The following is a 27343-nucleotide window of genomic DNA, read 5'->3' as shown; positions in this document are numbered from 1 at the left end:
CTGTCAGGACTGGCAGGCACTATGGGCGAGGGTGGTGCCTGTCCCCACTCCAGAGCCCCCATCTCCCATCCTCATTAATCACATTCCCCTGGTTGTCCCTTGAGCCTTGGGATGAACTTAAACTAGAGGAAGTAGATAGCAGTTTTTATGAGCTTGTTCCACCCCTAGCCCCGCCCGCCCCCCAAGAAAGTCTAAAGTCTTTCTGCTGAGAAAGTCCTATTAGCAGCTGTAGAGCCATTTTTTCTTTTTTGCAAATCTGAAAAAGGAAGAATATGATTTATAAGAGTCTGGGTGTGAGATAAATAAAATAATGAACATCTCCAATGAAGGAAACATGCACAGGGGTTGCTTCAAGGGAGAGGAGAGGATGATCAGACCTGCCTGCAGCACCCAGTGGGACCAGGTTCTTCACTTAGGTCATCACCCTGCCAAGTGGCAGGTTGTGGACCTGCCATTTTACAAGTGGGGAAACTGAGGCTCTGAGAGTTGATGGTAACGTTCCCAGTAAGCGTGCAGAGGGAGTCTGAACCCAGATTTGACCTACTGCACTTGGTCACCCTGCTCTTTTGTAGCCCGAGGCATTTCGGTGTGGCCAGAGCCTGTTAGGGCTGGCCTGTCAGATCTGAGCTGTCTTATGTCTCCCTCCCTCAGACAGGAGGAAACCTAGTTCTCACCCAGACTCTGCCTGTGAGGCTCCTGGGGAAGCAGATTCCTGGAGTTCTGTCTTGGGATTTGACTAGCAAGTCTGGGTATGGCTCTGGAATCGGCACTTACAGGGCTTCAGGGTGACCGCTCAGGGTGGGCACTGAATCTGCATGAAGGTTAGCAGTGAAAGCAGACACTGTCTTTTCAGATAAAGCAGATCTTTGTCAGTTTATAAATCAGCCCCTGTCTGGATGCCCCTTGGGTGTGCTTTGAGGCAAATGTCTGAGGAAAGACCCTGCATGGTTGCTATTTGGAAAGTTAAGCCCCTGGCTTTGGGATAAAGGTGTCCAGCCTCTGGGATGGCCTGTCCTTCAGGTGTGCAGGAACCACCTCATCTTTCTGCCCATCTGAGCCACCTGGAGAGTGGCGGGACCGAAGGCCCTAGTATTAGACCTCAGACCCCAAACTCATTCCCTGTGCTGGGTCTCCAGTGACCCTCCTTTGTGGTTCATTCCAGAAGGCCTGAGATACGAAAGGCACTGGCCTGGTCAGTTATAGACTAATGTTTGGTTCTAGTCCTACTACAGATTCACCATGTGACCTAAGCCAGTGGTTCGCCCCCACAGGACCTCAGTTTCCTCATCTGTAAAATGGGAGTAGGTGCCCTGCCTCCCAGAGTGGTTAAACATAGTTTTACAGTTTAGTTATAGGTAAAACACTGGACCCAAGCACGGCACCGTAATAGTGACTCACCCCAAATACGGGCTCAGTCTTGGGCTCTCTCTCTGTCCTTCGCTCCCTAGAGCCACTTTCTTGGTGAGTTCATCTACTCCTATGGCTCCAGCCGGGCGTCACCTCTGTGAGGGTTTCTCTGCAGTCTTGGTCCTCTGTATTCCCACAGAGGGGAGGTTGAGGACTGGTGCTGGACACAGAGTGCCGAGCCAGGGATGGTGGGCAGAATTCTAGTTTCCATCGCTCAGTTATTTGATCGAACACAATCTACAGACTGCTGGGCAGGGAATTTGCAGGTGGAATTAGGCTTCAAATCAGCTGATTTGGGGGGATTATCCTGTATTAGCTGAGAGGTCCTGATGTAATCACAGTGGCCGTTCAGAGCAGAAGAGGAAAGCGGGAGGCTCAGAGAGATGAGGCAGAGGGAGGTCAGAGCTCTTTGAACCACGAGAAGGACTCTACCCACCATGGCTGGCTTTGACGGGGGCCCTGAGCCAAGGACTGTGAGTGGCCTCTAGAAGCTGAGAATGACCCCAGCCCACGGCCAGTAAGGAAACGGAGACCTCAGCCCCACAACCACATGGAGCTGAATTCTGCCAACGACCTCAATCAGCTTGGAAGCAGATTCGTCCTGTGGCATCCGCCGGAAAGGAAGGCAGCCTTGCTGACCCCTTGCTTTCAGCTGTGTGAGACCTGGAGCAGAGGAACCAGCCAAATCCACGTGGACTTTTTTTTTTTTCCGGGCACACCACGTGGCAAACAGGATCTTAGCTCCCCGACCAGGGGACGAACCTGTGCCCCCTGCAGTGGAAGCATGGGGGTCTTAGCTGCTGGACTGCCGGGGAAGTCCCTCCACGTGGACTTCCGACCTCTCTACCTGTGAGGTAATAAATTTGCATCGTTTTAAGCCTCTTAAGTTTGTAGTAATCTGGTCCGCAGCAATGGGAAACCAGTACATCAGGTGAAATGCTCGAGCTGACTGGTGTCTCTGGTGATAGAGGGCCGGGCCTGGTCTCGGGCTCCTGTGCCCCATTTTTGCACTTCTGGCGTCTGGGGAGGGCAAGAGGGGAGAGCAGGTCTTATCCTCCACACCCAGGAGTCATTATCTCCTCTAGGGATGTGTTAGACTCAGTGCCGAGCTCTTTACATGAATGAACTTTCTTAATTCTATTGATGTTTTCCCCCATGACATAGATGAGGTGACTGAGACACTTAAGTAACTCATCTGTGGTCCCACAACTAATCAGGAAGAGAGCTGGGGTTTGAACCCCTGGTTAACTGAGTCCAGAGTTCTCCACAGGAGTGGGCAGCTGCTCCACGGAAGCAGGTGAATGAAACTGAGCCTGGAGGCCTGCCTGCCTTCCTGATTGTCCAGGCCTAGAGTTCCCTGACACATCAGCAGAGCTCAGGCATCCAACCAACCCCAACCGCAGCTCCTGGAATCCTCAGTCAGCGCCTCCTTCTTACTGTTCTAGGAATTATTGCCCACCCCACCTCCACTGATCCTTTCTCTTTAGGCCAAATCTGCTGGTCATTCCCCTCTTCCCCTCAGAACGTTATCCCCTCCCCAGCTATTACCTACGGCTTTAACTGGTTTCCCAGATCACTTGTCAGAGTCAGCATCCTGGCAGGAAAACTGGGCCCCTCACCAGACTTATTATATTTCTGCCCTCTACCTCTAGCATCTTGTAATAATAATAATAATTGCCGGAATAACGTAATATTTACAATAACTACCATTTACAGGGATTCGTTCTTTAATGCTCATAACAGCCCTGTGAAGGTTCTTTGAGAATGCACACAGCCACGTTCTTGATAAAGAAATTAGATTTGGAGAAGTTAAGTGTCTGCTGGTAGGTGATGGAGCTCTTTTCACACCCACATGCTGATTTTACATAGTAGGTAAGCAGAGGTCTGGTTAAGTGGTTCGGGTGGATGACGGTCTGTAAGGACGCATAAGCGGATGAATGGATGGAAGTAGGGATGGATGGACGTACGGGAAAATGGCTTTATGGTTGAAAGACTAAATGGATGCTTGGTTGGAAAGAAGGAAGGATGGATGGATGGATGGACGAATGGAATGGATGGGTGGGGGCTTCCCTGGTGGCGCAGTGGTTGAGAGTCCACCTGCCGATGCAGGGGACACGGGTTCGCGCCCCGGTCCGGGAGGATCCCACATGCCGCGGAGCGGCTGGGCCCGTGAGCCGTGGCTGCTGGGCCTGCACGTCCGGAGCCTGTGCTCCGCAATGGGAGAGGCCACAACAGTGAGAGGCCCGCGTACTGCAAAAAAAAAAAAATAATAATAATAATAATTTTAAAAAAATAAATGGAGGCAGGGTCAGAAGAAGCCTCACTGACGGATGGATGGGTGGATGGATGGATTGGATGGATGGATGGGGACGGGTGGAAGGATGAATCAGTGGATATAGAGATGAGTGACCAGAGAGTTTGTAGAGTGGGAAAGGTAACGAATGCATGAGGTGTATAAGTTTGCATCAAAGAGCAACTTCGGTTGGATCGTAATATGAAGTTGGGCCTCCTGCTAGCTCCATTGTTGATGAGGAGACATCCTGTTTAGATATCTTGATTATTTCCCTTGCCCTGAGTCAGAGAAGTCAGCCTGACAATGTCCTCCAACTGCATGAGAAGGCGTTGTTTGTCCCCTAAGAAGTCAGGGAACATGGGAACCACCACTGGTTTTGTTTTAAGCCCTGAAGATGCTGTATTCACATCCAAGAAAGTGTGAAGGCTTGCAGAAAAGTCCAGAAGCTGTGTTTCATTATGGCCAGGATTGGGGTGAAGCCAGTAAGGTTATGTTGAGCAAGTATAGGGTTTTATCCTGTCATTGTTTTGTTTCTTCATGTGTGATATTTTGTTCATCATAGGGTTTGCATTAATTTTTGTTATTTTAAAATACTGCATTAAAATATTATGCAATAAAAATATCATGACTGAGTTTTTTGGCCCTCCCTTAAATGTTGCACCTGAGAGGGTATGTCTCATTTCTTTCACCCTCATCCTGGCCCTATGACGGAGCACCAGTTTCTGGACTTTTCTGTAAGCCCCTGTACTCCTGTGCAGGGGAAACTTATCCCTGTTCGGTTTGCTTCACTCTTGCATCTGCGGGAGGCAGGAACTCAGGGGCTGGAGCCCAGAGCGTGTCTGCCTCCAGGGCCTCCTTCAGTCACTTGTTGTTCACACATTCTCCCCATCTACACTCCTTTGTTTTCACTTAAGACCTTCTATGATATATCCCTACTCTGTTTGCAGCGTCCGCTGCCACTGCACTCCTCACCAGTCCACAGGTGAGCTCCCTGTTCTGGGCACAGCCCTACCTCCACCCGCCTCCTCCTGCCTTGTCCTCTTGCCTCCACAGAAACTTCCTCTTCCTGATCTCCTGAATTAATCATCTGCATCACACACTGTTATGCTTCATCCTCTACTATTTTGGAGAATGTCCTGCAGAGCTCGTTGATTTTCAGCAAGTTTGCACCCTTTTGGCCGTTAGTCTGAGTGGTCAGTACTCATGCCATACTGGTGGTTAAATATTTTGAAAATCAGGTTTCCTGTATCTTGCCCTCCTCTGTGAAATGGAGGGAAAAATACCCAAGAGCTCGAGCTCAGACACAGAGCCTGACACGCTGCAAGCTGGACAGAAACGGTAGCGGTAGCAGTCGCTGTTGTTATTTATTGAGTCAGACGATAAAACGCTGGTGGCTTTAAAGGTGATATGTGAGGGGCTTCGGATCCTGGCTGAGAGAGGTTTACAGGGGCTGTACTGCCCTCCTGATGAGGTTTCCGGGTGCCGTGAGAGGGCTGGAGAGAAGCAAGAATGGGTGTACGGGTTTGTGGGTGGACACGAGGCTTGGCGGGAACCAAAGAGAAAGCACAGCAGTTGGGGCCGTGGGGAGGCTCCAGAGCTGGAAGGCGAGCAGCCGGTTTGCCAGGACCCTGTCCTGTGTGAGCAGGACATACCTGACTTCCCTTGCCGGCAATAAGAAATGGGCCTTGACTGTCTCTGGGCCACGAGGCACTTGATCTGAGTGTGGGTAGTAATTGCACACTGAACATACATTATGGCATATGCTGTGATCAGTGCTGATAAGGGGCTGTCTGAATGAAAACAGAGTCAGGTTGGGCCAGAGGGAGTCTGCCTGATTTCACCATCAAGCCCTGCTGTGGTACCTCTGGGTGACTCCCCGGCCAGCCACTCAGGGACCCCGGCAGGCCCCTCCCACCTGCCACCTGCCTGGTCCCCTCTCTCCCTGGACGCCTCACCAGACTTGCTCAGCCATCGCTCGGACTGTCCCTCATCTGAGACACCCAGGCCCCCCACTCTTTGCTCAGCTAGAAACCTTGGGTTTCTAGCCCTTCAAGGCTCAGTTTGGGACAGTGCCTCTAAGAAGCTCTCTCTGAACAACCCCCTGCCCCCGCTTCATTTTTTACTGGTTTTTTTTTTTTTTATTTCAAATGAAGTGAAATCAATATAGTATACAACTAACCATCTTAAAACATATTTCAGAGTTATCCCATTCACTGATATAATTTCTGATCACATCTGGAGCACTTTTTAATGAGCAGACAGTTACATTCAGTTCTTTCTGTCTTTCTTTTTTCTTTTGAGGTGAAATTCACATAACACGAATTAACTATTTTATTTATTTTTATTTTTTAATTTTTGGCCACACCACGTGGAATGCAGGATCTTAGTTCCCCAACCCGGGATGGAACCCGTGGCCCCTGCAGTGGAAGCGTGGAGTCTTAACCACCGGACCACCAGGGAAGTCCCATGAATTAACCATTTTAAAGTGTAGAATTCAGAGACATTTAATGCCTACACAACACTGTGCAACTTGTGCAGTACCTCTCTCTAGTTTCAAAACGTTTTCTTTTTTTTTTTTTTTGCGGTACGCGGGCCTCTCACTGTTGCGTCCTCTCCCGTTGCGGAGCACAGGCTCTGGACGCGCAGGCTCAGCGGCCATGGCTCACGGGTCCAGCAGCTCCATGGCATGTGGGATCTTCCCGGACCGGGGCACAAACCCGTGTCCCCTGCATCGGCAGGCGGACTCTCAACCACTGTGCCACCAGGGAAGCCCCACGCCAGAGCTTTAGTTGCTGGTACGTGGGATCTTTTAGTTGTGGCATGTGGGATCTAGTTCCCTGACCAGGGATAGAACCCGGGCCCCCTGCATTGGGAGCACAGAGTCTTAACCACCAGGGAAGTCCCAAGGCAGGGACCTTGACTGCATTGTTCGTGGCTAAGTCCACAGTGCCTAAGATGACCTGAAACAGTCAGGGCTCTACAGATAGCTCATGGTTAGCAAGTGCTTGTCCCGTGCTCATCATCTCTGGGTAGCAGCTTGTAGCAGCACACTGAATCCTCCCAGCAACCTTAACTGCTTTTCTGTGTCTGAAGAAAACAAGCAGTCATGGAGCCTGTTGGCTGCAGCTCCCAGGGAAAAGGGTCTTGCCTCCCAGCGGGCCTCATGCCTGTCACTGAGGGTCGTGTTCTGGGCCCACCCTTCATGGGTGGTTGTGAGGAGGGGTCTGGGGAGGACCAGGTGCCTTCCCTGGGGCCATGCCCATACTAGCTCTTCCCCAAACAAGTGTATTCTTTCATGCTTCTGGGATTTCGCTTGTCCTCCTGCCCGGCATGCCCTCCCCGCCACCTTCTTCTGGAAAATCATCCCTACTTATCCCACACCATCCTTACACCTCTGTAGAGCTTTTTCCAATCCCCCCACCACTGTCCTTTCCTCCGTGGTGTCCCCAAGGCACTTCCTGCACCATCCTGTGACAGCATGGCTCAAACGGTCTGTCTCTCTAGTAGCTTAAAGATGGCTGCACATTCTTTGTGGCTCTTCCCATCAAGAGGAGGTGCTTGATTCTCTTCCCCTTGTGACCAGGCTGGCCTTGGTGACGTGCTTGACCAATAGAACACTGTGGGTATGATGTTCTGGGAATTCTGAGCCTAGGTCAGAAGAAGCCTTGCAGCTTCTGCCTGACTCTCTAGGAAGGCTGCTCTTCGGACCCAGCTGCTACTGTGAGAAGCCCAAGCCACGTGGAGAGGCCACGTGTGGACGCTCTGGTTGACAGCCCCAGCTCAGCCCCCAGCTATGGGACAGCACCATCTTGGACACCCCGTCCAGTCGAGCCTTCAGATGACTCCAGCCTCAGCTGCTCTGTGACCGGCACCTCACAAGGGACTCCAAGCAAGAACCACCAGCTGGGCCCAGTCAACTCACAGAACCGTGAAAGATTGTTTTCAGCCATCACATTAAGTTTTGGAGGTATTTGTTCCTGCTGCAATAGAGAACATCAACAGTCTCCCTCATCAGACTCTGAGTACCCCCCAAAAGCAGGGATTCTGCCCTTATCGCTCCAGATCTCTGGTCTGAGCCCAGGGCCTGGTAAGGACCAAGTGCTCATCAAATATCCCTCGCGTGAATCAATGAAACCCGTCAAAATTCCGCCGTTCACCCTGAGATAGAATAGATTTATTAGCAAGAGGTAATCAGGAAACATATATTTTTACAAAAATGGAAATTTCTTTTTTTTTCCAAACAAGCTGTAAGTTGAAATATTGTAGGACTTGAAATAGAATTCTCATACCACTAGGTATTGCTTACAGCAAAAGTTGTCTGTTTGTCAGAGTGGAGCATGCCTGCCACTTCAGAGTTAACCTGTGTTTTCTATACTGTACAATGTAAAAAATAGATGGTAATATTCACAGAATAAGCACTACGGTACTATATTCCTGCTAGAAGGCATTTAGACAGGACTACAGTATATGCAATAAAAACACTTGGTTATTGATTTCCTAATTCTACAGTGTGGTACTATTTTTTTCACAAGGCATACAGACTTGGAGCAACTCAACGTAAGCTTGTAGTGACCGTTAGGCAGCTCATAGAGGAAAAGTGACATTTTTGTGTGTTCCCGACTCGCAGTGAATGCTGGGCAGCCGTCGGCAGAAGTCGACATGACTTTGTGTCGTGATTCTGTTTTCCTCAGGAAGTTCCAGGGCCTTGTCCAGGGTTATTGAGACTGCTAGTCACGCTACCTGGTTTTATTCTCAGAGCCAGGAGCGACGTAGTGCCTGAACGAGGTGGTGGCCTCAGTGTCGCAGGGCGTGGTTCTCAGCGGACAGGACTCCTTTCCCTCCAGGTCACTGGGAGACACGGAGTTTTGAGACCTGCGATTTTGGCTGAAAAAGCTGCTTTGGAAATTGGCATCACCATCAGCGGGAAGATTCGTCGATGACTGGACTTCAGGGTACGGTTCCCCCTCCCGCCTCCCCCCTACCCCCCACCCTGTTATAACAGCTACATGGAACATGCCGGAGGATGCTGTGTGGCCAGCTCAACCCAGGGGCCTGGGCTGGGGACGGACAGAAGCAGGACTGGTGCCAAAGATTCGTGTATGCACGGATTCTGTTTTCCCTTTGGGGGAGAGTGAGGGGCTGGGAAGAACAGACTAAGAGTACAATTGTTTCAAAGAAACAGGCACTGCAGGAAACGAGGGATGGGGTGCGTGGACCAAGTCCTAACCGGTGCAGAGATTCATATTTTGGTTCTACAGGAATCTAAGAACAAGAACGGATTTGTATTCTTGGAGAAGCACATACTAAAGAAGAAAACCCAGAGAAACCAAACGACTATGTACAATATCATATAGCATGTGTCCATGGCGGTGGGCTGGGTACAGCTTCAGGTGGGGAGTTTTGGTTCTATTCGGAGAGAACACTTGTAGAGACTTTCTTCATCCATTACAAAAGATTGGTCCAGTAAATATTGGGTTACCTGAGAAAAGGAAAAGAGAAAAAGGAATGGCAGGGCGATGGGACCTCCGTAATACTACGTGGACGTCGGGTGTCTCCCGGGAATCAGGCACTAGGGTGGAGGCGGGGAGGGGTGTCAGGCTTGCACATGAGGCAAAGATGCATTAAGCAGTGTTGTTTCTTAGTATTATTTTTTGCCTTTTTTGTCTTCACAGTAATATAAAATCACATATAGTCAAAATTACTCTTGACCACCGTTTCTTTGGTTGAACATTAGGTGAAATATTTGGGGCTCATATTAAAAAAACATCTCTATCTACATATCTAAAACGTTAATTGTAGCATCTAGGTAGTGGATGTACGGGTGTTCACAATTCTTTCTATGTTTCTGTATGTTGGAAAAACGCAGTTAAACACCAGGTTTTGTAACACCGAGAGAGATTCACCCAAGAGAAGACAGTGGAAACTGAGGCCGTCTAAGGAGGCTTTCGTCTCATGAGGCTCACTCCAGGGCAAACTCTCAGAGTGGAAAATCAGGAAGAGTCACCTCGTGGACTCAGTCACTCTCCTTCCTCCTCCCTCCCCACCTCACACCGCTCTCAAGTGTTTTGCTGGATTCCTGTGTGTTCAGTGTACGACGAGAGATCAGAGCCCAGATCTCACAGGCAAACCCCACCCGCCCTTCGAAAAGCATCTTTCCCAGGCTCATGGACTTGTCAGTTGTTTGGAGCCGGAGGTTCATGTTTTTCCACAGAAACGCAGAGCAGAAAGAAGAAAACACATTATATTTCTTAGCACGTAATTGGGAATCATCTGAGCTGCTTGCGAAAAAATCAAGCCTTTGTTGCGAGCGCCTTTGCGAATGGACCCTCTGCTACTGTGAGGGACGAACCGGCTTCCTACGACGCTGATCACCTGTCACAGATGAAATGATTATTGTGTCTGATGAGTGGCTCTCACCCAGCACCTCTGGGAAGACAATCTCAGACACCACGGTCTAGATAAACTCATATCCACTGATAAAGATGTGGCGATTTTACAGCCATGTGAAATAGACCAGACTTTTATAATTAGCTAGCAGCTTCCTGTGAACAGCCCTTTCTAGAGCACAAAATCTCAACCCTCCCAAACACTCTGGGAATCAGCAGACTGGTTAGTTAGTTTCCTCCGTCATGAGCATTTGTTTCCCTAAAAATTTTGCTTTAGCAGGAGACTGGCAGCAGATACCACCACTGCAAAGCTGTTAAGGAAAAGAGTCTGAAGGGCAGTAACATGTATTTGTATTGCATATGGAGCTCGAGGGCTAGTTTAAGAAGGGGCCAAGGCCTAATACAGTGCCTGGCACACAGTACATGCTCAGTAAATACTTGAGCGAATGAGCGAACGAGCGAACAAGGAAAAAGTGGCACAATTGGTTCACCCACTGATTTTTCTTCTCTTTGTGGCTGTCAGCTATAAGACAGATAGTGAGTTCACGGAACATGGCAGGAAACAGGGCAAGTCTATCACAAAGGAAGGTAGAAGGGAAAAGTACTAAGAGCTTGATTTTCTGGTATGTTCAGGAGTGTGTCTGGAGCTGGATATCTTTTGTGAACTTCAAACTAGGAGGTTAAGAAGCTGGATGGAAAGCAAGTACATCTCTGGGCAGCGTAAAAAAGTCATAGGATTCGGAGCCAGAGTCTGGATTAGCAAGTCCGTTATTTTAACTGTAAAATGGGGCTAACGGCACAGGGTTTGAGTAGTGAAATGAGACTAACATGCCAACCTCTCTCCATACAGCACCACCACCTTTTAAAAAATGCGTATTAATCCAGTCCTGTAAGCTCCTTTCAGGGCTTCCCACTCTCCTTAGGACACGGCTCCAGATCCTTCTAGAAGCCCACAGTCTCACCTGGTTCAGGCTTGTCTGAGGCTACTCATAGCTGCCGTCTGCGGTCTCTGTGCTTCTCAGATGGGCCCTGTCCCCCAACCCCAGTACAGGCCCCTGGATTCACACTCTCACAGCACCCTCTGATTCCCGAATGTACAAGGTGTTTTCTCCCCCACCTTGCCTATAGCAACAAAAGACTGAAACAACCTAAATGTCCATCAGTATAGAGGATCGAATAAATACCTGAATTTCTCTGCAGCCGTAAGGAAGAAGGAGAATGCCTCTGCCTCAACAGGAAATATCTCCAAGATATGTTATTAAGGGAAAAAAGAATGATGCTGGAGCAATGTATAGTATGCTACAGTATACATTATAGTAAAAAAAAAGTTGGGGTGTGTTTGCATACACACACAAAAAATGGATGAGACGGTTGGCTTTGGGAGGGGAACTTGGAGGCTGGGGGACTTTTTGCTGTGTGCCCTTTCTAGCTGTGAATTTTGAAACTGGTGAGCAGTTCGAAAAGATGTGATAAACACTTGCCTCTCCTGCCTCAGGGGAGGTCAGACATGATTATAAATCATCCCATGGCAGGTAAAAATCAGACAGGAGCTGAAAGATTAGCACAAGCGCAGTCCAAAGGAGGGGGAACTCAGGGCGGGTCAGGGGACAGGGGACAAGAAGGGTTTCCGAAAAGAGAGGGCCCAGGGGACTCCGGGGCAGAAAGTGGTTGGGTGTGGAGCGGAAAAGGCAGGGAGGAAGGCAGTGCAGCCAGACCCCTTGTGAAAAAGCGGAAGTGACTGAAAATACTGCCGGCTTACCTTTGCCTGGTGCTCTATCTTGTACGCAGTTTGTTGAAACTGGCGAATCTCTCGGATGATATGGGATATCTGCGGGAAGGAAGGAGGGGTTTGGAAGACAGTTTTCTCTTAGTACCCCCTCTCCCAAACCCCCTCCCCCCAACCCATGCCACACAACAGAAGGGACATCCACAGACATGTCTGCAGTCAGCCTCTTAATTCACCTCCTGGGAGACCCCACTGAGGCAGCGAGAGTTTCTTTAAACCAGCCACCTGCCTCAAAGGCTGACACTTGGTAAGAATCTATACGTCTACAGGTTACAAGTTATGACATAGAGTATTTGTCCTTCTCTGACTTATTTCACTAAGTATAATACCCTCTAGGTCCATCCACATTGTTGCAAATGGCAGAATTTCATGCAATTGATTTATTTATTGAACTATAGTTGAGGTACAATATTATATGTTACCAGGTGCACAAATAGTGATTCACAATTTTTGAAGGTTATACTCCACTTATGGCTATTATAAAATATTGGCTATATTCCCCGTGTTGTACAACATAACCTTGTAGCTTATTTTATACATAATATTGGGTTGGCGAAAAAGTTCGTTAGGTTCCAAGTAAAGACACAGTTTTCATTTTTACCAAGAACTTTACTGAACAACGTATTCAGTAACCGAACGAACTTTTTGGCCAAAGCAATAGTTTGTACCTCTTAGAATTTCCTTCTTTTTTATGGCTGAATAACATTCCTCTTTCTCCGTGTGTGTGTGTGTGTGTGTGTGTGTGTGTGTGTGTGTGTGTGTGTGTGTGTGTGTGTGTATACACCACATCTTCTTTATCTAGTCACATAATCTATAAAAATACTGCATTACTATGTCATATACCTGAAACTATCACAATATTGTAAATGAACTATACTTCAATAAAAAAGATGCATATTCTGAAAGGTAAAAAGTGTATTTAGTAGGGTCACATGATAGATGATGAAGAAAGAATTGTTTTAAAGACTCAGAGATAATACAGTAAAAGAAAATTACCAATCATTTTCTCTGAGTAATGAAAATAAATGAGTGATTTTTGTTGCTAAAAAAAAAGAATCTATAGGCTAATTATACTATGTGATTAAGAGAAAAACATATCATTTGATCAGTGGTGCTGGCCTATCCAACATCCTAAAACAGCCCCCCTCAATTCCAGCAACAGCTAAAGGCCTCTGCCACTTTCTACGTGCCCAACATGTGCAAGACCACACAAAGGGGCTCCCCCATCCTGTTCCCAGGTCAGTGCTGCCAACTTGCCTTTGACAGAGAAACCTTACCTATTGAACAAAATCTCGGGAGGAACCCCATGACACAGAACCGATACAAATAGAGGCTCTCTAGTTGGAGTGAGAAGACGAGAAGGTTGGCTGGAAAGCAGGCTCCCTGCTGGAAGGATCCTCATCTCCCCTCTCAGGGTCTAGACTCCTCTGGGGAAACTGGAAACCTACTTGCTTAGGAGGTGCTGCAGAAATGATTTTGCTGCGGCCACATAACGCAAGTGCTTATCTGAACAGTAATGGATGGGGTGCGAATAAAGGGGCAGGCTTTGGAGTCTGACAGACTTGGGCCCCAGACCCGGCTCTGCCTTTTCCTTAGGGGTGACCTTGGGCTGGTCATTGACTACTCCAAGCCTCCGCCTGCTCACCTGTAAGGCGGAGAATAATAAGAGCACCCACCCCTCAGACTGTGGGCGTTAAAGGAGGAGATGCAGGTAGAGCTGGCTCCGGGCCTGCCAGATGCTAGCTGCTCGTTTGAGGAAGTGACTGTTCTTACTGGAGAAGCCGGGTTCAGGCTCCCCAGTGCGTGTGCCGTGTCCAGTCGGCCAGGACTGTCGGGCGCAGCTCGGGTGAGCACGGGGCTTGGGTCTGGGTTTTGATGTTCCCCCCACCCCTGCCCCGCCCTGCTGTGGGGAACGCACCATTCTCATCTTGGAGAAGTTGACCAGGCCGTCCTCCGTGTAGTTGGGCGTCCCCTCTTCGATGAAGGCCAGGTCAGTGAGGTACATCCCCAGGTAAGGGACACAGGGTGGGTCACAACTTTGAAGCAAATGGCGTTAACAGAAGTTTTTCACTTAAAAGCTCGAGCCTCTACCAAGAACAGAACACCCCGCATGCATCTCTCGCTTTGCTGGAGGGAAAGGGATTTCTATTCGCTGAGAGTCATAGCAGCTCTTGGGGCTCGGATTGCCAGCTGGGTGTGAGGGTCAGTCCTCCGGGGTGGTGGGGGTGACATGGTGCCTGCTGGGGCCTGGGGCGTCTCAATCAATCACCCCTCCCACCCCAAGCCAGAAGGCCCTCCTCTACCTCTCCGCTCTCCCTCCCAGATGGAGCCCTGGGGCTTGGCCGCCAGCCCCCTCCCAGCTCACCTTTCCTTTCTGTCTCTCCCCTGAAATTCTCCATCCCGATCCCACCCTAGAATCACATCCTGGGGGGCTTCACAGCACCGCGCCCTTTCCTGCCAGTCACCACCAGCCACCCCACCGAGCCCCTTGTCTCTTTCTTTCCCCAAGACTTCTCTCCCTTTACTTCTTCCCCACTGGGATCTCTGCCCACCCAAGCACTGGGCTGCCAGCTCAGGGAACCCTTGCCCTCTGAGATCACCATCCTGGATTCGGCTTCTGGGCGGGGGCGCTGGGTGAGACGGCTCCCAGGATCAGTGGCTCCTGGGGGATGGCTTTCGTGGGGATGGTACGCAGCAGTATGGGCCGGACCTCTCTGATCTGTGGCTCTGAAGCAGGGGCTCCTGTTACTGTTCCTGCACAACTTGTTCTGGTGCCTCTGGGTGGGGTGCTAGGTTAAGGGGGTGACTCTGTGATGGGTCCAGTGGTCACTCTACTCTGGCAGAGCTCCAGATAGTTCACCCAGGGGACTCCTCAAACAGTGTTCCGGAGCCTTCTCTCAGCTCAGCACACAGGTACAGGGACCCGCCTTTCTAGCCCATCTCACCTTTGTCTCCTTGTGACAGTCCTGCCACTCCAGAGGAAGCGGAGGCAGGGAGGATGGTAGAGCAAGAACAGAAACCTGGCTTCTGTCCCTTGCCTGCTTGCTGTGTGACCCTAGGCCAGTTCTTTCCCTCTCTGGTCCTCAGGTTCCCCTCGTACCAGAGAACTGATGTTAGCTAAGACAATTTTAAGTGATTTGAGAGTTGATTTTAGGTGATGCCCAGACACTGTTTAAATAAATTGATTCATATGATAAGAAACATTAGATTTTCACTCCCCCCTCCCCCCCCACTGCTCAAGGAGAGAGCTCATTTGGTGACAGCATAGCTTTGACACTTTCTAACACGTGCCGTTTTCCTCTTTTTTTCTTTTTGAACAAATAGTAACAGGTCTCACTCAGGAAACACCAGGATCCGGCCAGAATTTAATAATATTATTTTGATTTCACTGTATTTATTTTTTATGGTAACCTGTGTATTTATGGCAAATACGCTGGTTTCCCATTTGCTGTATAGAGTTTTCCTTCTTATTTAAATGTATTTCTGGGAAATAGCGAGTTAATTTAAAGGAGACCATTAAGTAAGTGCAAATATAGCTGACACATGGATACGGCAAAGACTTGAAGGAGGTGGATGCTTGGAGTTTGGGAAACAGTGAGCAGGAGAAATGTTTTTTGAACTGTCGGTCTTCACCCTTTCATGGGTGTTAAAACCAATTTGGTGAGTGTTGACCAGATTTTTTTTAAATTAAAAAAAAGAGAGAATAGATGATATCTGGGTTCATTGCATGGACTAAAATTGCTTTGTGAAATTTTTGTTGCTGTTATGCATATATGCATTTGTATATAGGGTCACACTGTCAAATGCAATTTTTTTTTTTTTTTTTACTGTGAGTTGTGAAAAAGAAAAAAAAGCAAGAATCATACTGGTCACTGGCAGACCTCTCTGGGTCCTTCTGGCCATTATAGTCCATGACTTCTACATGCCTGGCTTTTCACTTCCTTTCCGTCAAACTCCAAGTCTGGAGCACAGGCTGGTGGATCTGATGGAGAAAGAGTTCAAAGGTCTGAGCAGTCGCTCTGGAGCTGGACGGCTGAGGCACTGTGCTGACCGGCAGGTTCTGGGGGGCGCCGCACTCCCCCTGCCCTTAATGGGAACCAGGTAGCCCGCAGAGCTCAAAGGACCTCTTATCTCAGATAGAGGCAGAAGGGGAGGCTGGGTGCTGCTCGCTGCCTGTGAATGACTGAAGGACGCAGGGTGTTTCCGGATGCCTCACAGGGGCTCTGACCACCCAGACCAGTGAAAAAAGTCTGGGAGCCCTCTGGTCTCCCAGGGAGGTGGGTCTCCCTGAGGTGTTTACTGGGGTTTCTGATCCAGTTGTGGAAAGGTGATGGACGGGCAATTTAGTCACGGCAAGTGGCACTGCCAGCCCCAGCACCAAACTCTGTTCCTGTTTCCTACCTTCACGGTGAGGGGTCCAGGGAACCCCACTCTTAATTCAACCATGTACACACACACACGCACACACACGCACACCCAACTAACCGAAATCCAGAGCCACGTAGGTAAATATATGGGGCTGTCGGAGTGGCCAGTGTAGGGGGCGGTGGGGACAGGTGTGGGGCACACGGGGCTGGTGGAGGGCCCCCAAAGGGCCCCACTGCATGGAGACAGACCGTGCTGAGCATCTGAGCGAGCAGGGGAGCACGGTAGGGGCTTCGTGTAGACAAAACACCCAACCTATGGCTAGCTCTGAACTTTCCGTGTGGGCATCTGGCCCCTGTCAGGAGGGATCCAGCCTTGCCCTGGATGAGGGCGGGGCCGACAAGGCTGAAATTGTGTGTGGGGGAGCGCTTCCTCTTTCGGCAGAGCCCCGCCATGCCTGTGTCTGACGTTTCAGGGAAAGAAAGAAAAGTGCCCCGTCCCCCATCCTAAAAACTGCTCCTGGCGTTCCGGGCAGGCCGAGACGGGGTGACACCTGACAGCTGGATCTCGTCTGTGGTTGTTTGGGGTCCCCGCACTTGATGTTTCTACCAAGAAATTCCTGCTGATGTCAAGGGGGATGAAAGAAATTAACTGGTACCGGCGACAAAGCGAGATGCAGCTGCCCGAGGGGCGCTCCACCTGACCCCAGGAAACGGGCGGTGACGGCACGGGTCAGCCCTCTCCTTCAGCCCGTCGCAGCCGTGGGACGGGCTGCGCTCCCTTACAGGTCTCAGTCTGGCATGGGGTGCAGGGAAATCAGGTACTCAGGTTATGGAAAAAAAAAATTTTTTTTTTCTTTTTTTTTTTTGGCAATGTGTGGGCAGTGTGGGTGGGACTCGGGGTCCAGTCTTGCTTTCTGCCTCCTGGATACTCCCTGCTCTGTTGTCTCATTAGCAAGAGACTGGGCTTTGCTCTGTGGCCACAGACAGAAAATAAAGATGGAGCCCCTGAGACTCTGGAACTCCAGGACTCTGGATCCATCATATCCACGTAGATAGACGGATGTTCCCCCCGTTTGGAGGTGGCTGCGTGGTGACCTGCTGGTCCGCGAGCAGACTCGCCCCTCCAGAGCTGTTCCCATCCTCCACTGACGGGAACAGACGGGAAGGGCTTTCATGGCAGCAGCTAGCAGTGAGAGCCCGGCCCCTGCGTTCCTTCCGTGGGCATCCTATTCAAGCTAAAGACAAAGGTGCAGATGAGCCCGTCAGAGACGGACGGGCAAAACTGGGACTGGCCCCCAAAGAGCTGGTGACCACATTTTACTGCCGAACGTAGTTAGCCCTCAGCCACATGTTGTTGGCTGGAGCTGTGGGAAGGTTCTGGTCCCTGGGTGGCTGAGAGGAGGGGACAGTCTCATGGGTTGGACCAGGGTGTGGTTTGGGGAATGAGAAGGGTAGATGACGTTCATCTGGGGGCGCCCGGGCAGGGGACTGAAGCACCGTAGGTGGGCCAGGGGATATTTAAGAGAGTGGCCGGGGACGGGAGGCAGGATTTGGCGGTAAAGGGAAAAGGTCACGTGCTAGCCCGGCTGCTGGCACAAGGCTGAATGATATAATGACAGGCGAAAAAGGATGCCCAGGACCTCCGAATGGGTCTGAGGACTTACGCGGTGGGGTCCGTCACGGGCTCCTTGTCTGGGGGGGTCACCAGCTGTGCCCACCACCTCACTGCACTCCCTCCGGCCCGTCCCCTGCCTGGTGAGACGACCCCCAAACCCTGACACAACACCGCTCTAAGTATAAACCTTAGTGCCTCCGAAGAAAGAGTGCAGACACGTTTGCCCCAATCTGCCCTTCCCCTGCCTGGCTTGGCCTATATCTCCATAAGGCAGGAACCCGGTTTGCATAAAGGTCTTAGCGCCCAGATGCCCGAAGGCCACCTCTGCCCCGTGTGGCAGGGAGCAGAGGCGTCTGGGAGAGGCACTTACATAGGCCCACGGGTAACCTGAAAGAGGGAAGACAGTCAGCATGGGGACTCGGACAGAATGGGGGACCACGGACGCGGTGGAGGCAGCGGCGGCGGTGGACGAGGAAGCCATGTGAAGGAGGCTGATGGAGCAGAGCACCCTGCGGGCGGACGGACAGGTTGGTGAATGCACGGGGGGGGCAGCTCCCCGCAAGCACAGTCCACGGGGGCTCCGCAGAGCCCAGGCGGAGGAGAGACGGCCGGACAGCACAGATGGGTGGAACATCTGTCTGAGGACACAAATAAAGTGGAGATGGTCAAGGCAATGGCACACGGAGCCGGCACAAGGGACAGACCAGGTACGGCAGGAAGAAAACGAGAAAGGCAGACGGGGGCTGGCAGGGCGGGTGTGTGGTGTGTCAGAGCCACTGGTGAGGCTGGACGTGCTGGGTGGTCGCGGACTTCAGTGGCCTTGTACTGGCAGTGAGCACGTGATCCCTCGCGGAAGGGAGGAAAGGCATTCCCAGGCTCTATAAGGAGCCGGGACCCTAGGGGTCTCCCAGGGTCTCTCCAAAGTCCAGCAAGTAGCCAGCCAGGCAGGGAGAGAGAGCGTGAGGGCCAGCCCAACGGGGCACACGTTCAAGTGCCCGAAGGGAACACAGTGGCAGAGACTAGTGGAGAAACCCCAAGTGCGCGTCTAACCAGAGTGAGCAAACCCACGTTTCACGTGCGTACGTGGCCACAGCATGTACCAACGGGCCGAGTCACCACCGCCCTGGGAGAGCTGGCCTGGACCCTCATGGGAGGTAACCTCGGGCAAACCGTGGAGCGCTGGCCTGGGAGGCCAGCCTGGGCCGAGGCCCGGCTCTGTCACCATGGCCCCAAATCCTTGGGCCAGCCACTAGTTCCTGTGTCCTTGTCTGGAGAAACATCATGGGAGAATCTGTCGCACAACAGTGGTTCTCAACGGGGGCGATTTTGCCTCCCTGAGGATAGCTGGCCGTGTCTGGAGACCTTCTCGGTTGTCATAACTGGGGGGGGGGGCGGGGTGGACACTGGCATTTCATGGGTAGAGGCCAGGGATGCTGCGAAACATCCTTCTATGCACAGGACAGTCCCCACGACAAAAACTGTCCTGGTCTAGGGACCTCCCTGGTGGTCCAGTGGTTAAGACTCTGCACTTCACTGCAGCGGGCGCAGGCTTGAACCCTAGCTGGGGAACTAAGATCCCACATTCCGCGTGGTGTGGCCAAAAAAAAACCCAAAATCCTGGTCTAAAGGACAAGAAGGCCGAGGTTGAGAAGGCCCACCTCCCAGGCAGTGTTAATGGGGCTGCACACACCATGGCCAGGCAGGGCACAAACTTTGCAAACTGTAAGGTGTAAATTACCGGTAAAACCGTATTTCTTCGATTCCAAGATGCCATTGTGTGTAAAATGCACTCTTGTCTTGATGACTAATTATCCAGTACAAAAAGGAAACACAATCATACGAAATAAATACGCTGACTGTGAGATGTATCCTGATGTCAGAAATGGTAAAATGTAAAAGAAAACGTGCATTTTGGAATCAAGGAATCCGGCACCGCTATTATCATCATCACAGCTACCGCACGTCTCAAGGCTATTCCTGTGCCTCTCCTGGGAAATGCCCTGACACCTTGGAATTTCTCTGGTAGAAGATGGAGGACAAAGCCGACCTGCCCTGGGGGTCTGGGATGTGTAGGGGTCGGTCTTGTGGGTAGACAGATGGACAGACAGACAGACCTCCTGCTCCAGCCAGGGGTGGCACGTGATGCCTCTGCAGTGTGGTTCTATAATTTAAAAAATAACGGTGACAAAATGACACACACTTACTTTTTCAGAGCTTCTCTCAGATTCTTAAATCTGCCCTCTGACGACACAAGCTTTTGGAGCTTATCAATCAAAGTTTTTGTCTAGAAGGAATTAGAAGTATTTACTAGCACACAGCACACATCAAGGCCCGCGACTCTGGCCCACACTCCAGGGCTTCGCTTTGCCTCCTCGAGATAGGGCATGGGGATCTGGGGACTTCCTGGGTCTGGGGACTTGACCCTGAACCCCTGAGGAGGCAGACACGGATCTTTGTTTTGCTTGCCCGCGTTCATGCATCTTTCAGAAACATGAGAGTAGGGTCAGGAGGGTCCCAGTGTCAGGGTCCTGAGACCTGGGTGGTTGGGAAGGACTTGGCGGGGGTAACTCCAGGGACCTGGACCCGATACAGGGCATGGCCGATGCTTCATCATCACGATCTTTCTAATGACTGTACCCAAAAGATGTGACCAGCTTCTCATACCTTCACTTTGCTATATCAGGAGCACCACCCAGATTTAAGAATCAAGAAAAAAAGATGGCAGGTGAACTGATCATCAAAGGAGAAAAGACTTTGATGGAGAAGAGGAAACCCTGCAGCAAAGGGTCCCATCTACCAAATGACCAGGCCAGGCCCTGCCGACGTGTCAGGCCGGAGCAACTTGGGTGGCTGGAGTTTGTCTTAAGGGACCAGCTGTGTGCCACAGAGCATGTCCTGGGTGGAGCCTGGCTCTGTGCTTCTCCTGCATGACCTGGGGAAACCCCTTCACCTCTGAGGCCCTCAGCGCCCTCATTCATAAAACGGGGAGATGACTAGTGACCACCTTTCCAGCTCTAATCCTCAGAACAGAATGTGGTTGAGAAACCGGGCCGGAGACCAGCCGTGCATCTTATTACCAGAGGGGCTAGTCAGCCTGGAGGGGACGCTGGCCACAGAGGCCAAGTACACCCCTGATCGTCGGGTCTAATTTTTATCTGAGAAACCTGCCTGCGGAAGACGACAAGCTAAATCTTCCTTCTGATGGAAGAAGAGGTTGGTGTGCACTCTTCAAGGAGAAAGGATGGCAGAGCTCACCCATCTGCTCGGTCCCTCCTATCAATCCGAAGTCTTGCCGCCTGGTTTGGACTGACCCCGCTCAAAGCAAACATTTATTCTGGATCTGGTGAAAGAGCCACAGGCCAGGATGGAACGAGCCCCCCCAAGCCAAGGGCAGGTGATTCTGCTTTCACCTGCGATGACCCTTCTCAGACGCCCAGGCCAACCTCCACCCCAGGCTCTCAACGGCCCTCCTGCACTTCATCTCTTTCCAGAGCTGTGCTCTTGCCTCCTCTTCTTTCCCCTCCACCTGCAGAGACATGAGATGCTGCAGCTTGAGGCCAGATGTGGGGTCTGAGTGTCCAGAGCCCTCAGTGGACTCTGTCGCCCACCCTCAGCACGCCCGTGGGCAAGGTAGCGCTCCACTCACTTTGCTAGGTTTTGACCTTCGTATCTGGAAAACGGGAGGGTAGGTCCAGGTGTTCCTTAAGGGCAATACTCGTTCAGACAGTCCAGGATTGTGGGTGACATAAAAGCTACACAGCCACGTAGCATCACCACGCTCAGAGACCATGAAAAGGTACAAAGGGTATTCTGGTGGGTGGGCTTTTTGCATACACTTGGGGCCAATTTGTGGCTCTGAGGTGGGCACACTTTGATTTCTTCCGCACCTGCGTGCTTACTTGAGGTGTGTGTCTGCTCCTCTTCCGGTTACTGCTCTCTGTCCAGGAAGGAGATTTGTATCCTGGGAGGTCACTGGATTTTCCCAGCTGCTGCTTAGAAAGTGTGTTCTGACTTGAAGCAGCTCAAGCATCTTCTGGCCATGCCAGGAGCTTCCATCCTTTGAGGCTCACTGGGCTAGCAGGCCCCCTGGGGCCTTGGGCATCTCTGCTGAGTATGGACACCAGGGAGCCGAAATATGGGAGCACTTGGAACACGTCTCTGAAACCAGAGACCAAGCAAGGAGCCTGCCTTGGAAATAGTGTCGGGACGAAAGATGATTATATATGACCTCTTAAATACCATCCTTTCCTGTTCACCAAACAAGACTTCTGGAGGGCCAAGGCTGCTCCTTCCAAAGAAGCCAAAAAGTATAGTTAGTCAAAGAGAGGCTTATGTCTCTACTGAAATCCAACCGTTCCAGGGAGAGGAAACACATATAACTGCATTCGTCATCTGCATCATCCTATGGAGATGCCATCATCTGATCCTCTCCCGAGGGAAAGTTTTTATTTTCAAAGCGGATGGGAAGAAAGGTTGGAAGAAGAAAGGGGAGGCACCGGACATCCCAAACTAACTCTGACTCTTGCCGAGGCTAGACTGGACTTGGACACAGGCTTTTCTGCTTTGGGCTGGCACATTGAAGGGAATGATAAAGAAAAACTAGCTGCAGAAATGTGGCCATCTTGGCCTATGGGATACCTGCAGAGGGACAGCGAACTGTTCCTGGGTGGTGTTGACCAGGCCACGGCCATGGCTACCCAGAAGCTCTTGGAGCCGGGCACTATGCACACGGACAGCTATAGCACAAACTGAAGGGCTGGGAGAAGCCAGTGTGGTCCAGTCTGCCATAGAGGGTGCAGGCCTAGATGTGTTTTCAGAGGCATCTTTGATTTTTGGACCAGGCTGGCTGGCCCTAGGTCTTGAGTGACATCCTGGAAGGCAGGCCAGATCACACACCTTGACCTCTAACTGCTCTCCATTTGCACTCTCCTCAGAGAATGGAAGACTTCAGGATGGTCAAGGCAGTTCCCTGCCAACTCTATGACAAGGGTGACGCTGGGGAATGAAGCCAAGAAATTCCCACACCCCCAGAAATGGGGTAGGAAAATGGAGCCTGGTCCGCGGGCTTCTAGAAAAGATGACATCCTTCTGATGGAATAGGGCGGGAGAAGAAAGATGCTAACCTGAAATGGGTCCCTCAGACTCTGCCCATAGCCACGTCTGAACCTCGACAGGCCGACCAGCCTAGATGACTTAGAGGTTCTGTGGCAGCCTTGCTCAACCCGACTTCAGGAGTTTATGACGCTGTGTGCCACGTGTGGCCAGAGGTGCCTGCTCACCTGAGCTCCCGCACTTCCAGCCTCTGTTCTTTCTAGAAGCCCGCTTACAAGAGAGACATCTTCTGGTTTTCGTCCTGACCCTGGCATCTCTGTGTGCTAAGCAAGAGGCCCAGCCTCATTGGATGGAAGGGGTACTTTGCAGTCCTGCTGGAATCTGGAGCTGCAGTGATTGGCTGGCAGAGGAAGGGCAGCAGAGACATCCCAGGGCTGTCCTGAGATTGGCTGCTTATCTAAGTAGGAGGGATTTATGGACCTGCTGCCTGCCTGGGGAGTAGAATCATGCCCTGCCATTGGCACGAGGAGAGTAGTGAGGGGCAGGGGAGAAACAGAACTATGAGGGGAGTAAGTCCAGAACGGTCCAGATGGGACAGGCCCCTTGGAGACCCTGGGCCCCACACAGCCCACCTGGCTGTAGGACCAGAGACACTATAACCAAGTTACTGGTGCCTTTGGAGGTTTACCCTGTCCCTTGGTGGTCACTGTCCAGCTTTCTGCCAACATGCAGGCTGGGGCTGGGACATCCAGTGCACCCAGAAAGGAGGTGGCCTAAGTGTCCCGTTGTGCTCTCCTTTCAGGAGATCTGCCTCCTCGTGACCCCAGGGCAAGGAGCTTTGTTCCTGAGGAAGATTCCACCTTATGGTTTTTCAGAATCAGGTTCTGAGTGAATAAAGATCAAGCCCATATTTAAGATCACACACTATCTAATGGGTAACAGGGACAAGTTAACTCTCTGGGGGCCAGAAGGGCTGGTGAAATCAACATCCGAGGAAAGGACTTGCAGGATCATCTGGCCACCATCTCGGTAACCTGCAGATCTGGACTGAGATCCCCAAGAAGTCACCACTCTTTTGTCCCAACTCAAGGAAAAGAGCGTTGGGACCAATAATCACTGTCCTATATCCCTCTTTGGCATATTGATTATTCAAGTGGGAATTAAAGTCCCACAAGGTCCTAGTGCCACATCCGTTGGCCTGACATCTGGTCCCAGGTGAAATAGGAGAAGAGGTTCTCTGTTTTACCTGGGAGTACTGGCCCTCACCCTGTCCTTCATCCACCTATGGATGGTGGCCCTCTGGTCTCTCCGCCCCAGCCCCAGCCCAGACCATCAGGCCAAGCTGGCTTCCTGCCCGCACCTGCTTAGAGACTTTGAGCCATGTCTTTTTCAGCCGGAAGATTGCGCTCCGGTTCATGGATGAGGTGATCTCCAGAACAGCATTGTAGTTGTGTAAGCATCGGCATATGTCAGCCACGGCCACCCACTTCTCAATGGCGCTCACCCTCGCATTGATGTCCTCATTGCGGATGATTTCTGAAGCAATCAAGTTACTGATCTTTAAGCCCATGCAATAAGATAAGAAAAAAGTAAAAGGAGTAAGTATTGTAAAGATGATAAATCACCATTATTTGCAGATTAAATGATTGTCTGTTTGAAAATTCCTGGAAGAATGAATTGGAAAACTGTCAGAACAACCAACAGAGCTCATTAGGGTAGCTGGTTAAAGACTCAATATACAAAAATAATTTTTTTTTTGTATATTAGCAATACCAATTAGAAAATACAATGAAAAAAGATACCATCTTCAAAATACCAGTGGGAATCTGTAAATTACCTGGGACCTGTAATGAGAACTATGTAGGATGCTACATGAAAAATAAATAAAAATACCTTTTTATTACCAAAGGTAATAAAAGAATTGATTAATGAAGGAAAAGATTAGATTCCAAAATGGAAAGGTAAATATGTCTTTTTTCAAAACTAATGTACAAGTTTAATGCAATCCAATAAAACACGCAATGGGAGTTATCTTGAAAACTTGACAAAGTAATTCTGAAGTTTATCCAGAAGAACAGAGAGTTAGGAAGAGCCAAGCTCTGAGGGAAACTCCCACCATACAACTAAAGCTTGGATAGGACACACACTTTGGGGCATCCCTGGTCTCACATATCCAAGGACTACTCTACCCCTGCACAGCAAACAATCACATACACACAAACAAACTAAATGTGGACTGGACCTGGAGCAGCCAGGGGGTAGGAAGCTGGGGCCAAAACATCAGGGAGCTACAACCACAAGGAACTGGGGCAGCAGGAAATACTGGACCTCCCTGTACATTTCTTTGCAATTTCCTATGAATCAATAATTATTTAAAAATAAAAAGTACAAAAAACACGACTTGTTATTAAAAAAAATAAAGGTGATTAAAGGACAGTTACCGATGAATATAAATTGTAGGGCTTTACCACCCAGAAATATTCTTCTTTAGAAAAATTTCTAAGGGATGCATATAAAGAAGAATGAATTATAAAACTATTTAAGAAGGGAAAACTACTGAAGAGAATCCGGGAGGAATGGTAGTACAAAATAGCACACATATTATAAAACTTAATTAAATTGAAGTAGTATTTTTTTTTTCCATAAAGAAAACACTGAATTCAAAACAGTTTTACATATGTTATATAACTTTTTTTAAAGGAATAGAGTAGTCAAATCTTCCAGAGAGGAGAGAAAAAAGGAATACCTGCCAATTTATTCTATGAAGCCAGTACAATCTTGATACCAAATCCAGATACAGAAAATACAGGAAGGAAAAATTACACATCCATTTGTTTAATATAACATGAATATTTTAGATTTGTCCATGGAACATAAGGATGGTTGAATATTAGAGAAAACTCTGTAACTGTCATTCATCACATCAACAGATTTAAAGGAGAAAAACCATACGACCATCTCAATAGAGGCAGAAAAAATTTTGATAAAATGCAGTATTCATTTATAGTAAAAACCACTATGAGCAAACAAGGAATAAGAAAAAGAATTTCTTTAACTTGATAAAGAAACAAACATTATCCTAAGCAGGGAAATATTAGAAGCATTCTCTTTAAAACCAAGAACAAGATTCACTATCACCATTTCTGTTGAACACTGTCATAAAGGGCCAGAACTGGAGGCACCCAGGGTGCAAGTGCATGCACTCAAGGGTGAACAGTCCCTTAAATTTTGCCCCCTGAGCACCTCGTTCAACTTACCCTAGTTCTAGCCCTGATACTGGAGACCCTAGCCTGTACCAATCAATAAGATAAAGAATTAAAGACAACAGGACTGGGAAACAGCAAAAAGCAAACCAAACCAAACCCTGTGTCAGGGAGAGATTAAGAAACAGAGTTTCAGGCCGTGAATATCACCTTCAAAGAGGTACACATGCTGTGTACCTGAAAACAAAGGAAGGTGGATTTAACAGAGATGGCCAAATGCCAGGTAGCGATGAGGGTAGCCCTCTGGAGGTGGGTTGTGTGGGTTCAAAGCAGGCTCTCCTGCTGATGACTGGGGGTGAACTTTAACTTCCTTGAGCCTCGGTTTCTTCATCCATAACAGAGAATTAGACAAAAATGAGAATAACAGGATTAAATGAGATGATGCTTACGAAACCCTTGGCATAGTGCTTGGCACATGGTCAACATTCAATAAATGCTCACTTCATATTCTCACCTTTTACTTACGTGATTCCTGGGCACACACTGGGGGAGGGGGTGGGGGGGGGAGAGGGAGGGACTTTTTATTTTTGGCCGCGCGGTGCGGCATGTGGGATCTTAGCTCCCCGACCGGGGATGGAACCCACGTCCCCTGCATTGGAAGTGTGGAGTCCTAACCACTGGACCACCAGGGAAGTCCCTGGAGAGGGACTTTTTTTGCTGCCTGGTGCTATGGTTGGACTTTTGGGTCAGGCGTCATCTGACTCAGGCCTTGTGTGTGTTTCCTGGGGCCTCGCCCACATCCATCGCTTCCTCTCTCCTGCTATACATCCTGCTCTCCATTCTACGGCTATGTTCCCTGTCGGGCTCCTCCCCTGAGCTGCAATACCTGGGTCCTCCTTGTTTCCTCCAGGCTGCCGAGGACCTTCCCAGGATGAAGGTCCACCCCCGGCTGTGCGTGACATGATGCGGCCTTGACCAGGCAGTCAGGACAAGTGGACTCATATGCCTCCACTACCGGCCGTCAAAAGCTCTTGTGTTGATGGTTAAATTCATCAACAGAGGAATGAAGATGCTGAGTGCAAATGCCCTCAAGGCTGTCACAAGGCTGGGGGTAGACGGGTCCCTGCGGCTGCAGGGGTTGGAGCTTGGGCAAATGCGGGGAAGTTGCCGGGAGAGATTTCTTCCTTCTGGCTGGGGCTGTAGAGCAGAGGAAGGCCACGAGCTACCAGACACT

At 50.0% G+C, this 27343-nt stretch overlaps 1 protein-coding gene across 4 annotated transcripts in view; it reads right to left on the bottom strand.

Annotated features, from left to right (window-relative positions):
• Positions 1–9086: 9086 nt before the first annotated feature.
• The window catches only part of RASGRF1 (Ras protein specific guanine nucleotide releasing factor 1), a gene marked incomplete at both ends in the record, with an annotated part of 102555 nt that continues 84298 nt past the window's right edge, over positions 9087–27343 (bottom strand). For all 4 annotated transcript variants that reach the window (XM_082844021.1, XM_082844023.1, XM_082844024.1 and 1 more), the window contains 5 exons: positions 9087–9179; positions 11846–11914; positions 13791–13908; positions 20059–20138; positions 24267–24464. In XM_082844021.1, the coding sequence (XP_082700147.1) occupies positions 9087–9179; positions 11846–11914; positions 13791–13908; positions 20059–20138; positions 24267–24464 (558 nt within the window). The remainder of the gene's footprint in view (positions 9180–11845; positions 11915–13790; positions 13909–20058; positions 20139–24266; positions 24465–27343) is intronic.

The sequence above is a fragment of the Leucopleurus acutus genome (assembly GCF_964270905.1).
Source record: "Leucopleurus acutus genome assembly, chromosome: 1".
Taxonomy (NCBI): Eukaryota; Metazoa; Chordata; class Mammalia; order Artiodactyla; family Delphinidae; genus Leucopleurus; species Leucopleurus acutus.
Note: the sequence above shows the minus strand (reverse complement) of the source record. Positions and strands in the feature narration are given on the sequence as shown.